Source organism: Hypanus sabinus, chromosome 6 (assembly GCF_030144855.1).
Source record: "Hypanus sabinus isolate sHypSab1 chromosome 6, sHypSab1.hap1, whole genome shotgun sequence".
NCBI lineage: Eukaryota > Metazoa > Chordata > Chondrichthyes > Myliobatiformes > Dasyatidae > Hypanus > Hypanus sabinus.
In genome coordinates, this window is record NC_082711.1 from 45986091 (window position 1) to 46002019 (window position 15929).

The window sequence follows — 15929 nt, forward strand, 5'->3', positions numbered from 1 at the left end:
ACCCTACCAGTCCTTGTTCTAATGTAACGGTACTTCAGGCCTGATGGTAGGGGATCAAAGAGATTGTTGTATGGATGGGAGGGATCATTGACAATACCAAGAGACCTACGTACGCAACACTCCTGATAAATATCTGGATGGGTGAAAGAGAAATTTCAATGATCTTTGTAGGGTCTTGCAGTCAGATATCTTGCAAAGGAATGAAGTTTTGAGTTCTGTATGAGTGAGGGTAGCTTCATATCCAAGTTCGAAGTAAATTTATTACAAAATACATATATGTCGCCATATACAACCCTGAGATTCCTTTCCTTGCAGGCATACTCCATAATAGAATAATAACCATAAAAGAATCCATGAAAGACAGCACCAACTTGAGTATTCAGACGGTGTGCAAAAGACAACAAACTGCAAACACAAAAAGAAATATCAATAAACAAATAAACAATAAGTATCGAGAACTTGGGATGTAGAGTCCTTAATAGTGAGTCCATAGGTTGTGGGAAAATTTCAGTGTTGGGGTGAATGAAGTTAACCCTTTGGTTCAAAAAGCTGATGGTTGAGGGGAAATAACTGTTCCTGAACCTGGTGGTCTGAGTCCTGAGGGTCCTGCACCCTTTTCCTGATGACAGCAGTGATAAAAGAGCATGTCCTGGATGGTGGGGGTCCCTGACGATGGATGCTGCTTTTCTATGACGACTTTTCATGTAGATGCGCTCAATGATGGGGAGAGCTTTACCCATGATGGACTGGGCCTTATCCACTACTTTTTGTATCCATTCAAGGACATTGGTGTTTCCATACCAGGCTGTGATGCCTCCCGTCAATATACTCTCCACCACACATCTATTTACAGTTTACCAAAGTTTTAAATGTCATACTGAATCTCTACAAAGCCCAAGGAAGTAGGGGCACTGCAGTGCTTTCTTCCTAATTGCACTTACATGATAAGCCCAGGACAGGTTCTCCAAAATAATAACTCCGAGGAATTTCAAGTTGTTAACCTTCTCCACCCCTGATCCTTTGATGAGGACTAGCTCTTGGACCTCTGGTTTCAGTCTCCTGAAAAAAATAATCAACTCCTTGGTCTTGCTGACTGAGTAAGGGGTTGCTGTTATGGCACAACTCAGCCAGATTGTCACTCTCCCTCCTCTATGTTGAATCTTCAGCAAACTTGAATATGGCATTGGAGCTGTGCTTAGCCTCACAGTGTGTAGTTCAGGGAGTTAAACTCACGGCCTTGTGGGGCACCTGCACTGATGGAGATTGTAGAGGTGTTGTTGCCAATCTGAACTGACTGGGGTCTGCAGGTTAGGAAGTTGAGGATCCAATTGCACATGGAGATACTGAGGCCAAGATCTAGGAGCTTATTGATTAGTTTTGAAGTGATGATTGTATTGAATGCTGAGCTGTAGTCAATGAAGAGCATCCTGATGTATGTGTCTTTGCTGTCCAGATGTTCCAAGGTTGAGTCTATCTGCTGTAGACCTGTCACTCCAATGGCAAATTGGAGTGGATCCAAGTCGCAGGAGTTGATATGTTTCAACACCAACCTCTCAAAACACATCATCATTGATAGTTATTGAGGCAGATTACCATGTTCTTCTTCGGCACTGGTATAATCGAATTCTGCTTGAAACAGGTGGGTAACTCAGACTGCCAGACTGCAGTCTTTGGTACTTGCCTCATTCAATAGCGCAGCTCAACATCAAGTTCATACACTGAAAAAATTTATGGTCATTGATGACCTGAGAAAGATGTGCTCATTAGGAATGACAGACATGATTAGAAGAGAAGCTGGCAACATGTAAAAACTACAGATTTAATTCTCTTCATTTTTTTAAATATTCAATTTTTGAGGCACTATCACTTGTTATTTTCTGTAACTATTAGAAATCTATACCTTACATTCACATTGCAAAGAGAATGCTGGAAACATCCCACAGAGGAACTCCTACAATGATCTGAATAGACTTTGCACATGGGTAGATGAAATAAAAACTGAAGATTATATTAAGTTTAACAGAATAATTAAAATGGCAAGGATTAATATAACCTTTGGAGAGAGAATCAAATCAACAACCTGAAATGTGAGGTTTGGTTCTCTCCCCACACATGCTATCTGATCTACTGTATTGAGCTTTTCCGGCATCTTCAGATTGAAATTAAGCATATTCAAACTGGTGAGAGCCTTTGAAAGAGTATATATAGTGAGAAAACTCAAACAGCAAAATGGAGCATCAATAATGCTCCACATTCCAACATCTGCATCTTTTCTGGCTCCAAACACTAATATGGATTTGGTATCTATTGTGGATTACAGTCAAATGTTGAAATCTGGGACCCTCTACGTGAAAGCAGGAATGAGAATAGCATTCTCATTCCTGAGGATGAAGAATTTATTCAATTTTTAATGTCTAAACGTCAACCATTTAACAATTCCGTGGATGCATACGCTGTAAAAGCGTGTACAAGTGCTAGCGAGCCTGTTCCAAAGTTGCACTGGGCAGTTAACAGAAGGAACAAATCCAGCTAGAGAGGAAACTTCGCCGCATCAGCCCCGTGCTCTGTTGCTGCAGCTCCCGACTGAGCACTGATCTAAGCTGTTCGGCCACCTTGCCGCAGCGCTGTTAACACGTAAAGGCCGCAGTTTTTGGAAAGGTAAACAATCAGACTCCATTAGTCCGACTTCCGGCACGCCTCCAGGACCCAATGAAGGAGCTTCGACTCTGCCTGATTGCATTTCTCAAAAACTCGAGACCAAGAGAAACTTAAAAAATAATAATAATAATATAAAAGTGACGATTCCGTCCTTGAAACGCAACCCTTTCATTAATTTTGAGTCTCAATTCCAACTCGTCGACTTGAGCAAAGCGCCTGGTGAGCCGAAGTTTTGAACCGTTTGGCGAAGGACCCCGGCGGCATTTTCGAACCAGGGCGGCCGCGGCCCGGGCACCGTCCGTCAGTGCCGCAGCCGATTGGGGCATGGAGCCTCCGGGTAACGGCGACGCTCGCCCTGCCATCCCCTACACAGACGTGAAGGCAATAAGGGTGCCGGCAGCCCCCAGCATCGAGGACTTCATTATCATCAAACCCATCAGCCGCGGGGCGTTCGGCAAAGTGTACCTGGCTCGGAAAAAACGCACCGATAGTAAACTCTATGCTGTCAAGGCAAGTGCTGGATCCGGCCAGGTGAAACACGGTAGCTGGAGGTTTACTCTACTCAAGGCTGAATGATCCACGTTATGCTCATTCGTGTTGTTTGTGAGACTGCCATTTTCTGCTGAAGTTTAGTCATGTTTGGGCATGTTTCAGGGTTTGGGCAGAAATAGTTGGGGAATTTTTACCTGGACACAAAAGCTCACTATCATCAGGTACACTGCCTGTTGATTTCGTGCATTGCATTTGCTTTGAATACTCTTTTCGTTGCGGATTTTTGAAATACTACTGCTAATGGAATGAAGGAGATTATGAAAAACAAAAACACGATGTTTGCAGTTCTGAAAAGTTAACTAGAAATGTCAAGATGGAAAAAAAAGATCAAAGTTGTTAAAATTTGGTGTCAGACTGTCATCGTTGATATGCTGTCTTGAGAGTAACAACCGACAAGGGTCCTTGAAATAAATGGAGGGTAGAGCTATTATAAATCTAAAATATAAGTAGAAATCGGCGGTGTTAGTAAAGGGAAGAGGTTCTGATTTTGTGGACATGTGCCTGTTATCTGGTGGTCTCTTTTTTAAAAGCCTTTTACTGGTGTTGTTCAAACAAATAAAAGAAGGGCAGGGGCCAACAGAGGCACGTTTTAAACCCAGTAAACGAGTCATATTTGGGTTGGCAGATCTGGGCTGTAACAGAATTAGTGCTGGGCTCTCAGCAATTTACTGTTTATACTCATGTCTTGGATGAAAATGTGCGCTAAAAGATCTTATAACTGGGAAGCAGGCAAGTGTTTCAGTGGCCGCAGAAGTGAATCTACAGTTGAAGGACAAACAGGATGGTTGTGTTTCACATTGATACTAATGACACATAAAAAGAACGATGAGGTCCTGCAAGTTAATTTAGGGAGCTGGCTATCAGATTTGAAAGGAAGATCTCCAAATTTGTAATTTCTGGATTATTTCTCAATCAATCAGAATTAGGTTTAACATCACTGGCATATGTCCTGAAATTTGTTATTTTACAGAGGCAATATATATTGTGATACATAATAATAAAAACTGAATTAATATGAGAAAATCTGCAGATGCTGGAAATCTAAAACAATGTACAAAAAATGGTGGAGGAACAGCAGGTCAGGCAGCATCTATGGAAATGAATATATAGTTAGTGTAGTGCAGAAAGAGAGGGAGAGAAGTACTGAGGTGGTGTTCATGGGTTCATTGTCCATTCAGAAATCTGCTGGAGGAGGGGAAGAAGCTGTTCCTGAAACATTGAATGTGTATCTTCAGTCTCCTATACCTTCTCCTTGATGGTAGCAATAAGAAGAGGGCATGTCCTGGGTGATGGGAGTCCTTAATGATGGATTCTGCCTCTTGAAGGTGTCCTTGATGCTGGGGAGGCTTGTGCCCACAATGGAGCTGGCTGGGTTTGAAACTTTATGCAGCTTTTTCTGATCCTGTGCAGTGGCTCCTCCATACTAGATGGTGACGTAACCAATTAGAATGCTCTCCATTGTACATCTGTAGACATTTGCAAGTGTCTTTGGTGATGTACCAATTCTTCTCAAACACCTAATGCAATATAGCTGCTGTTGTGTCTTCTTTGTAATTGCATCACTATCTTAGATCCAGGATAGATCCTCAGAGATGCTGACACCCAAGAACTTGGAACTGCTCACTCTTTTCATTTTGATTCTTCAATGAGGACTGGTGTGTATTCCCTCGACTTCTCCTTCCTGAAGCTCACAATCAGTGCCTTGAGCTTACTGATGTTGAGTGCAAAGTTGTTGCTGAAACACTACTCAATCAGCTAATCTATCTTGCTCGTTTCCACCTCCTCGTCACTACCTGAAATTCTGCCAACAATAATGTGTCGTCAACAAATTTATAGATGCCGCTTAAGCTGTGCCTAGCCACACAGTTGTGGATGTAGAGAGAGTAGAGCAATGGGCTAAGCATACATCCTTGAGGTGTGTCAGTGTTGATTGTCAGCGAGGAGGAGATATTATTTCCGATCCACGCTGACTTTGGTCTCCTGGTGAGGAAGTTGAGGATCCAGTTCAGAGGGAGGTATGGAGGCCCAGAGTTCAGAGGTTGTTGAATTGAGGATATGATTGTGTTGAACACAGAGATGTAAATATTACCTTTGTAATAGGTCAGATGAATAGGATAGGTCAGATGAATGTATGGCTGAAGAGATGCTGGAGGGCCTTGTATTTCTAGCTCACTGGCACCATTTTTGCGGAAGGGGTGACTAGCACAACTGAATGTATCCTTGGCGGATGTTGGGTTGGGAGAGGTTTAGTGGTACTGTTGGGGAGGCTTTTTCCTCAAGTTAACAGGTGTTGGAGAAATCACAGAAAATTTGTGTCTGGTTGTAAGGGACTTCAACACCCAGGATGTTAACTAGGATCACCTAAGGTTTAAATAGGGTGGAGTTTTTAAAGGGATTTTTTTTGAGCCAGTATGTAATTAGTCCTACTGAGATTAATGTGGTTAAGTACTCGGCAAGGAAGTGGTGGGCCAAAGGATCCGTGTTTCTGTTGTATGACTTGTTACCCTTGTATACACCTTTAACACAGGAGAGCATCCACTGGCATATTGCAAGTCTTAACAATTGATGCCAATAAGGAGATGTAAAACAGAGGGTTTGAGGAGGGAATATGGAGATAGGTAAGGATGGACTGGAATTGTGGTAAGGCTAATTTCATTATGATGAAACAGGAGAGCAAATGTACATCAATAGCAGCTCCATGCAAGACAAATCTGCACGTGGCCAGCAAGTGTCATTCAAAACTAAAATAGAATTCAGAGTCATTGTTTTCTCCAAAAGGATTTAAGGTAAGACCACAAAGTTGAAGGAATCCTATATGTCAAGGGATACAAGGTTTGAATAAAGAAGGTAAAGATAACTAACAGAAGTATAAAGTTAGAGGCAGATGTGGGGAACAGAGAAACACCCCAACAGGACTACTGAACAACACGTACAACAAGCTGGAGGAACTCAGCAGGTTGGGCAGCATCCGTGGAAATATTCCGCCTTCTTCTACTACCCATAGTGCTTTCCCCTTTCATTCCTTCTTCACCTTTCCTGCCTATCCCCTCCCTGCTTCCCCTCTCCCACCCCTTGATCTTTCCCCTTACTGGCTTTTCACCTGGCAATTACCAGCCTTCTTTTCCCACCCTCCCCCCCACTTTCTTTATAGGGCCCCTGCCCCCACCCTCTTCAGTCCTGACGAAGGGTCTCGGCCCGAAACGTTGACTGTTCGTTTCCACAGATGTTACCCGACCTGCTGAGTTCCTCCAGCTTGTTGTGCTTGTTGCTTTGACCCCAGCATCTGCAGAGTATTTTGTGTTTAGGACTACAGAACGTACAGGGGTAGATAAAAAAAGATAATTGGGTCAAAGAGAGAACCTGGGATATCTGGCAGGCAAAATAAAGGAAGATAAGGTAATCATGGAAAATGGCTACAGAGGTGCAGATGGTAGAGCTGCAGCACAATTCCAACGTCACAGGTTCCGTCCTGATATCTGCTGCCTATGCACATTCTCCCTATGCATTTCTACTCACGTTCAAAGTTTTGCGGTTAGCTTCTAGTCTAATGTGTAGCTGAGTGGTGGAACTGTGGGAAAAATGATGGAATGTGGGTGAATAATTATAGTAAGAGTGTAAACGGGTGCTTGACGATCAGTACAGACTCAGAAGAGCTTGAAAACAGGCCCAATAACCTCTGCAGGGACCAAAATTGTAATCTGAAAGGAGCCAGATGATTCAGGAAGGGGACACAGTGGAATTCTGGAACAAGTTTATTGAAAAAGAGGAGTTAGCTGATATCTTGGCAGTCTTAAATGTGGATAAATCTATGGGTCCTGATGAGATGTATCTCAGACTGCTATGGAACACTGATATGGATTGCTGAGGCTCTGACAGAGCTTTTAAAAAATCTCTGGCTAGAGAGGAGATCCTAGAAGACAACAAATATGGTACCTTTCTTCAAGAACAGCTGTAATTGAATTGAGTTTAACATCAATGGTATGGAAATGATTGGAAAATTAATTCTGAGGGGCAGAGTTAAATGCATTTGACAAGGTAGGGTTTAAATCAAGGATAGCATGTTCTTGTTAAAGAGAGTCTCTATCTGACTAATTTAAAGTTTTCACAGGGTTGGTATGACTGATGTAGTTTAATTATGGCCTTTGACAAGGCTTCATGTTAGAAAACTGATCCAATAGGTATGACATTCAAAGGCAACATGACAAATTCAATCCAAAAAACGTTTTGATGACAGGAGGCAGAGAATTGTTTTTGCTATTGGAAGCCTGATGAAAGTTGGATGAATTGTATAGGATCAGCAATTCCCAGCCTTCTTTATGGTATAAATTAACACTAATCATGGGCGCCATGGTAGTGAAGTGTCCAACATGACGCAATTACTACTCAAGGTGTTCTGGGGGCCGGAGTTCAATTCTGTGCTGGCAGAATTGAGTTTGTATGTTCTCTCTGTGAGTCTTGGACATTTCTGCCGGATGCTCTGGTTTCATCCCACAGCCCAAAGGCATATTGGTTAATAGGTTAACTGGCCATTGTAATTTGTCCTGTGATTAAGCTATGGTCACTGGGCAGTGCAGCTGGTTGGAATGCAAGGACCTGTTTTGCACTGCATCTCTAAATAAACAAACAAGTAATAACAGCTTGGATGTAAGTGTAAGTACAATTGGTGAGTTTGTAGATGGTACAAAAATCTGTGGCACTTTAATCATCTTCAGCTATAGGGTGATATCGATGAGTTGCTAAAATGGCAAATGGAGTATGTTCTGAAAAGTGGGGGTGATACAGTTTAACAAGTAGATAAATTGGTGTAAATAATATAGAATTATATTTATGATATTCATTGTATGCAAATACGCTTAAATATTTAACGGGAAATTATCACTTTTTCTCATCCAAGGTTGTCAAGAAGGCTGATCTAATACATAAAAATATGGTGCACCAACTGCAGGCAGAGAGAGCTGCACTGGCTCTGAGTAAAAGCCCTTTTATTGTACATTTGTATTACTCGCTGCAGTCTGCCAATAATGTTTATTTGGTAAGTAACTGCTCCACTTCTGTTTTGTGGAAGATGTCTGGTTCTCCAATGTTAAATGCTTAAGAGCTTGTTTTAAATAACAACTTGCATTTCTAGATTCTTTAATATAAATATCCCATGAACATTTGATTGAAAAGTGGTTGACAGTTAAGGGAGGTGAATTTAAGGAGGAGGACTAAGTATGGTAAATGGGCAGCACAGTAGCCTAGTGGTTAGCACAATCGCTTTAGAGCACCAGTAATCATCGATCAAGGTTTAATTCCCACCCCGTCTGTAAGGAGTTTGTGTGTTCTCCCCATGACCATGTGGTTTCCTTAGGGTTTACCAATTTCTACCCACATTCCATAGATATACGGCTGGGTTTAGTGATTTGTGGGCATGTTATATGGTGACACATGAAGCGTCCCCAGCACAATCCTTGGACTGTGTCGATTATTGATGCAGAATGATGTGTTTTGTTGTATGTTTTGATATGCTTGTGACAAATTAAAGTTAGTCTTTCTTTACTTTGCTGGATTTTTTTTCTTTCTGTGTTTTAAAAGAGCACGGTAAGTGTGTTCAAGAATGTTGAATTTAGGTGGTTTAAAAACATGGCTGCTGATGGTAAACAAAAAGTAGTGTGGTATATGTGAGTACACAGAGTTGGAAAATTACAGGATAGTGCAAACTTAATCTAGCTGCATATGTATTTTGCTAGAATAGTCTAGTAGGGAAAATTCCAGTGTTGGCTGCCTGATGTGCCAACTTAAAATTCTTTGAAGATATCTGCATGAATTTATACATATGGTCACCTTATGTTAAGTATTTACAACATTTGCTGCAAAATACAACCTTTTTAGGCAAGCAAAACAAAAAAACATCAAACTTCTTTTCTCTAGGTCATGGAGTATCTCATAGGTGGGGATGTCAAATCTCTACTTCACATTTATGGCTATTTTGATGAAGACATGGCTGTAACGTACATCTCTGAGGTTGCTGTAGCATTGGATTATTTACACAGACATGGAATTATTCACAGGTACTGTAAGACTGAACTGAAATTTGCAAAATATGTGTGTTGAATTTTTTCAACCATTTTTCAATTCTTCTTAAGGGACTGATGTGCATGTTGCATTTCTGTATGGTTCACAGATTGAAAAAAAATCAGTTAAACTCCCTCAGGTCTGAGCCCAATTGGTGGGTATTAATAATAATACAGTACCTATTTAAAAAAGTATTCACCTCCCTTGGAAGTTTTCATGTTTTATTGTTTTACAACATTGAATCACAGTAATTTGACTTTTTTTGACACTAATCAACAGAAAAGACTCATGTCAAACTGCAAACAGATCTCTACAAAGTGATCTAAATGAATTACAAATATAAAACACAAAATAATTGATTGCATAAGTATTCACGCCCTTTAATATGACACACCAAATCATCACTGGTGCAGCCAATTAGTTTTTGAAGTCACTTAATTAGCTAAGGTGTCCTAGCTATATATAAACCTGTGTGCAATCAAGCAGTTTCAATTGATTGTAGTAAATATACACCTGTATCTGCAAGGTCCAACTGCAGATGGTTCAATATCCTGGTTAAAAACTATACCGTGAAGACAAAAGAACACTCCAAGCAACTCTGTGACAATGTTATTGAAAAGCACAAGTCAGAAGATGGATACAAGAAATTTTCCAAGTCACTGAATATCCTTTGGAGTACAGTTAAGTGAATCATCATGAAATGGAAAGAATATGGCACAGCTACAAATCTGCCTAGAGCAGGCCAAACTCAAAAACTGAGTGACCATGCAAGAGGGGAACTAGTGAGGGAGACCACCAAGAGACCTATGACAACTCTGGAGGAGTTTCAAGCTTCAGTGGCTGAGATGGGAGAGACTGGGTGGTTCACCAGTTGCAGCTTTATGGGGTAGCAAAGAGAGAGCCCCTGTTGGGGGGGGGGGAACTAGGATGAAATCTCGGCTAGAGTTTCTAGAAGGCATGTGGAAGACTCTGAAGTCAGCTAGAAAAAGGTTCTATGATCTGATGAAACCAAAATTAAGCCAAACACTGCACATCATCAAAAGCACCATCCCTACTGTGAAGCATGGTGATGGCTGCATCATGCTGTGGAGAAGCTTCACTGTAGCAAACCCTGGAAGGCTTGTAAAGGTAGGGGGTAAAATGAATGCAGCAAAATACAGGGGAACTCTGGAGGAAAACCTGATGCAGTCTGCAAGAGAACTGTGACTTGGGAGAAGATTTGTTTTCCAAAAGGAGAGTGACCCCAAGCATAAAGCTGAAGCTACACAGTAATAGCTTAAAAACAACAAAGTTAATGTCCTGGCTTGACCAAGTCAGAGTTCAGACCTCAATCCAATTGAGAATTTGTGGCTGGACTTGAAAAGGGCTGTTCATTCATGATCCCCATGCAATCTGACAGAGCTTGAGCAGCTTTGTAAAGAAGAATGGGGGGAAATTGCTGTGTCCAAATGTGCAATGCTGATAGAGATGTACCCACACAAACTCAAGGCTGTAATTGCTGCCAAAGGTGCATCTACTAAATACTGACTTGAAGGAGGTGAGTAATTATGCAGTCAATTATTTTGCAGAAATTTGTTATCACTTTGACACAGAGGAGTCTATTCTGTTGATCACTGTTTTAAAAAAAAAGCCAACTTAAGTCCACTGTGATTCAATGTTGTAAAACATGAAAGCTGGGGGGGTGGAGGGGATAAATACTTTTTATAGCCACTGTATATTTTGTGTAGTTGCATTTTATTTGTATCCAAATGTGCTTGCTGTCTTGTGTAGGTGAGGTCTAGGCCTCAAGCTGTGATCTCGCCTGTTTACAACCGCCAGCTGAGAGGCATCAGAGCCAGTGTGCTCCACAGTAGGTGCTGTAACACAGCATCCAGGCTGGAGTTGGTGCTGCCCCCCAGTGTTCATTTGGCAAAAGACGATCTATTGTGGCTCGAGTTTGGACTTTTTTATTATGTGGCTGTATCTTACTGATACCTTTATGTGCTTACTGTCTTGTATGTGCTCTGTGTGACTGTTGGTACTATATTTTTCACATTGGCCCTGAAGAAATGCAGTCTCGCTTGGCTATATTCATGAGCATTCATGTATGGTTTAATGACCACTAAACTTGAATTGAATTGAACTCAGAAGTTTTCTCTAATCCTTCGAGGTGCTAATCCAAAGGTGTTCTTTTTTGCTGTAACAGAAATTGGTATTGGCAATTAGCTAAAAATCCAGATGGTTCACTCTTTCCTATTCCTAACGTGGACATTTTTAAGACCAAATGTATAACTTTCATCTGAATTGCTGAATGTTAGAATGTCGAACAGTGCAGTATAGGCCCTTTGGCCCACAAAGTTGTGCCAGCCTTGTAACATACTCCAAGGTTATTCTAGCCCTTCCCTCCCACATAGACCTTCATTTTTCTTTCATCCATGTACTTTATCAAAGAGTCTCTTAAATATTCATCATTTTTCCATGATTGTTGGATGGTAATCTTATGTTCATCATTAACGTTTGCCAATGCTTTGTACCATTTACCTGTCTAAATCACCCATATGGAGGCAAAGTCCTGATCACTTAATATTTTGATATCATCTTCTGACAGTATATTTTTTTCAGTATTCATCTTAATGGCTCCACTGTCTCCTGATTAAATCTCTGCCAAAGCTCTATCCTGAATTACTTTGCAAGGTACTGTTATGTACACCGTAACTGGGTGTCTTACCAGCAAAGATAGAAGTGTCCGTTGGAGTCTGGTACTATTTTCAAAACAGTGTTTATTAGTAAAAATATACAAATCAATATCAACAATGCCAATATACAGATAATACACATTAGCAATACTAAACCTAAAAGTGTGGGTATAATAATAATCAATAATAAACAAGCTCTATCGTTGTCTAGGGAATAATGAATTGTCATATGTGAGTATAAAGTTCAGTTCATACAGGCTGAGGTAGTTGTTGGTCGATGTGTTGTAATTGTTGGAGAGAGAGAGAGAGATCAAACAGTGACAGCAAGTCAAACCTTCCTTTATGATCTTGATCTGTCGATGTGTTGTTGTGGCCTTTCAGATATGACCCCTCTGTCCTTTAGCTAGACCGTTCTTCTATGGTGGACTCGTCACCCAGGCAAGGGTGGACACACACACAAGCCCCCACCGGCCTCGCTATAAACACTGAGAGTTAAAATTGACCGATCCTTCGTTCGGTCTCCGATGCCCCCACACTTTCTTGTGGGTTCCATCACTTAAACAGTGCTCACTAGTGTGTCTCTTGGTGCATTGTATGGTGTGTCTGAGGGGTGACTCCCCAGACCTCACTTTTATCCCGACTCACGGGGTCTCAGGTGTCAATCAGTTTTGAATGGCTTAGCCCATCAAACCAGCCCACTCCGGCTGTCCACTGAGGAATTTTAATGAACAGAATAGTACCAAGTAAACAGCCCTCTCCGGAGCCGTGAGTCTGATAGGAGTCATAATATGGTCTCTCTCCCCCGGTGTTATCTCACCCTTGTCTGAAGCAAATGTTCCAGTCCCAGTATGTTTTGTTCCATCTCTTTCTCTCTCATTAACAGCCTGGCAACAGTAACGGTTTGTAATTCTCCCAGCGGAGGGGGACATGGGCAACCTTGCACCCTTCTGCCCATCAGAGCTGTTCATCCTTCGTAACAGTACCTTTTGTACATTCCTCAACCCAGTTTTCATTTCCACCTCACCTGCCAATCCTCCATGATTGCAGAGCTTTGCTGATCTCTCAAGATTGCACTTTACTCACAAAATCTCATGCCTTCGTTTGGAATCACAGCCCTTCTGTGACCATCCTTAGAAAAGTATAACCCTCCTCCATTATCAATGAAGACTCTGAAAGCTCTTTGGGTTTATGACTTTCCTGTGAAAAGGAGTTGCCTTATTGACTAAGGAGCATTTGAGTAATGAGACGCAAACTGTTCCATCTCTGGGGTTATGTCAACTTTAATAACAGTGGCCCTTGCTGACTTTTTCCAAAAGTAGTCATTTTTGATAACCAAAAATTGCCACATTTTTGATAATTCCACTGAGCTTTATAATGTCCAGTATTGCATGAGTCACAGTTTGTGAGATCAGGCATAAACTTGATGACCACTTCACTGAGCATCTACTATCCCTTTTACCATGACTGGAGCTCCCATTTGCTAGCCATTTTAATTCATCTCCCCATTCTCAAACTGACATGTCTGTTGGTGGAGAACATCAGATTTATATAACATCATGTACTGTTGCTTTGGACATGTTTTTGTCAGAGTTGCTGCCTGCCAGCTCCACATAAAACATAGTTAACAGCAGTTCATTCAGCTAAATATCACACTGCTACTATTGTGATAGATGTTAGAAGAGCATTTAATACTAGAGGAAGTAGTACTGTGTTCCCCATTGGTCTGTGTTTTGGATGCCAAATCTCTATCATATATTAAGAGATGCAGATGACCTTGTACCTAAACCTGGGGAACTCTGTTGTATACTTTCCTCTAGTTTGAAAAGTAATATTTCTTTTGTACTCTGTGTTCTCTCACTTGGCCATGATGGTACAATCCTCTATTACTGTACTCCCTTTAGTCTAGAAGGTGACTGTTATGTTGCACTTTGTCAAATGCCTTCGAAGTGTCCATACTATGTCATCTATTTCATTATTGACCCTCTGTTCCTTCAACAAAAACTATCAAGTTAATTAGACACGATTTGATTTGAACTAATCCATCTTTCTTGTGCATCTTGCTAATTCCCTTAAAAAATTTCTTTCTAATTTGCTCCTTGATATTCTTGTTACTCTGGCATTTTACATAATTGTCATATCAGAGTAATCGCATCTTTGTTGTTTTGTCTGTGACATAAGTAGTCCTATTGAGAGATTATAACAGGGCATATTTGGGACATTCTTAAAGTGCAATTTAATCTGATCTTCTGCTTTTTTTTTTAGAGATCTGAAACCAGACAACATGTTAATCTCCAACAAAGGGCACATCAAATTAACGGACTTTGGTCTCTCCAGGGTTACTTTGAACAGAGGTAAGAATAAAATTGATTGCTGTGAGTTTTACATAATGATATACATTATCTTTTTTTCTTGTGCACTAAGTGGAACTGAAGTGCTGGAGTTTCTGATTTTATATAAACTTAAAATGAAATTATTATGTTCAGATCAGGGCCAAATTGGTCATTTCATGTTTTCCAACTCTGTTTTTGTTTCAAGAAATAAACATGATGGATATTCTGAACACACCTTCCATGATAAATCCAAAACTAGACTACTACCGTACTCCAGGCCAGATCTTATCTCTCATTAGTTCTCTGGGCTTTGTAAGTGTTAATTGTCATTTTTTTTTAATACAGAAATGATTATGTGATGCATATGCTGTGTTTTAATGTGACATTTTAGATTAGGGTTCCCAACCTCGGTTAATGGTTAGGGGTCCATGGCATAAAAAAGGTTGGGAACCCCAGTTCTATGATATGTGTGGTTTGCATGCCTATTTTCCAAACATTCTTTTTTTTTTATTTTCCTTCAAGGGATGTGGGGTTTGCAGGATGAACCATTGTTTAATGGCCCATCCCTAGTTGCCCTTAAGGTGGTGCTGAGCTGCCATCTTGAATCTCTACAGCTACTGAGGTGTGCATATGCCCACAATGCTGTTTTTGAAGAGAGTACTCCGATTTTGAACAAGCTACCGTAAAGGAATGGAGATGAATTTCCAAGTGAAGTTCAAAGTCAAAGTAAATTTATTAGATATGCAAAATGCGTCAGCTCGATTCATTGTCTTGCAGGCACTTACAGGAAAATCAAGTATGATACAACTTCTGAAAAGCTGTACATAACAAAGACTGACAAGCAGTCCATGTGCAAAAGAAGACAAATTATGCAAATAAGGAAAAAAATTATACTATCATTAGTTGTAGAGTGCTTGAAAATGAGTCTGGAGATTGTGCAATTACAGACAGACAGACATACTTTATTGATCCCGAGGGAAATTGGGTTTTGTTACAGTCGCACCAACCAAGAATGTGTAGAAATGTAGCAATATAAAACCATAAATAATTAAATAATAATAAGTTAATCATGCCAAGTGGAAATAAGTCCAGGACCAGCCTATTGGCTTAGGGTGTCTGACACTCTGAGGGAGGAGTTGTAAAGTTTGATGGCCACAGGCAGGAATGACTTCCTATGACGCTCAGTGTTGCATCTCGGCGGAATGAGTCTCTGGCTGAATGTACTCCTGTGCCTAACCAGTACATTATGGAGTGGATGGAAGACATTGTCAAAGATGGCATGCTACTTGGACAACATCCTCTCAGTTGAGTTGAGGTGGGTGAAGTTATCCATACTGGTTCAGGAGCCTGATTTGGGTAATAACTGATTCTGAACCTGGTGTTGTGGGACCTAAAGCTCCTGTGCCTCTTGCCTGATGGTAGTAGTGAGAAGAGAGCATGGCCTGGATGGTGGGTACTGCTTTCTTGCAGCAGTACTGCTTGTAAATGTATTCAACGGTGGGGAGGGCTTTACCTCTGATAGACTGAACTGTGTCCACCACACTTGTAGAATTTTCCATTCCTGGATATTGACGTTCCCATGCAACCAGTCAGGATACTCTTCACTGTGCATCAATAGAAGCTTGTCAAAGTTTTAGATGGATGTGTTGAATCAGCTCAA

General features: G+C 40.9%; 1 protein-coding gene across 4 annotated transcripts in view; it reads left to right on the top strand.

Moving 5' to 3' along the window:
- Window positions 1-1902: 1902 nt before the first annotated feature.
- The window catches only part of mastl (microtubule associated serine/threonine kinase-like), a 51350-nt gene continuing 37323 nt past the window's right edge, over window positions 1903-15929 (top strand). For 3 of the 4 annotated variants that reach the window (XM_059972041.1, XM_059972042.1, XM_059972044.1), the window contains exons 1-5: window positions 2927-3168; window positions 8105-8242; window positions 9121-9260; window positions 14202-14290; window positions 14475-14581. In XM_059972041.1, the coding sequence (XP_059828024.1) occupies window positions 2983-3168; window positions 8105-8242; window positions 9121-9260; window positions 14202-14290; window positions 14475-14581 (660 nt within the window). In that variant the 5' untranslated portion in view covers window positions 2927-2982. Of the gene's footprint in view, window positions 2659-2926; window positions 3169-8104; window positions 8243-9120; window positions 9261-14201; window positions 14291-14474; window positions 14582-15929 lie in introns of those variants that run through there. The other variant, XM_059972043.1, reaches the window with a different exon arrangement.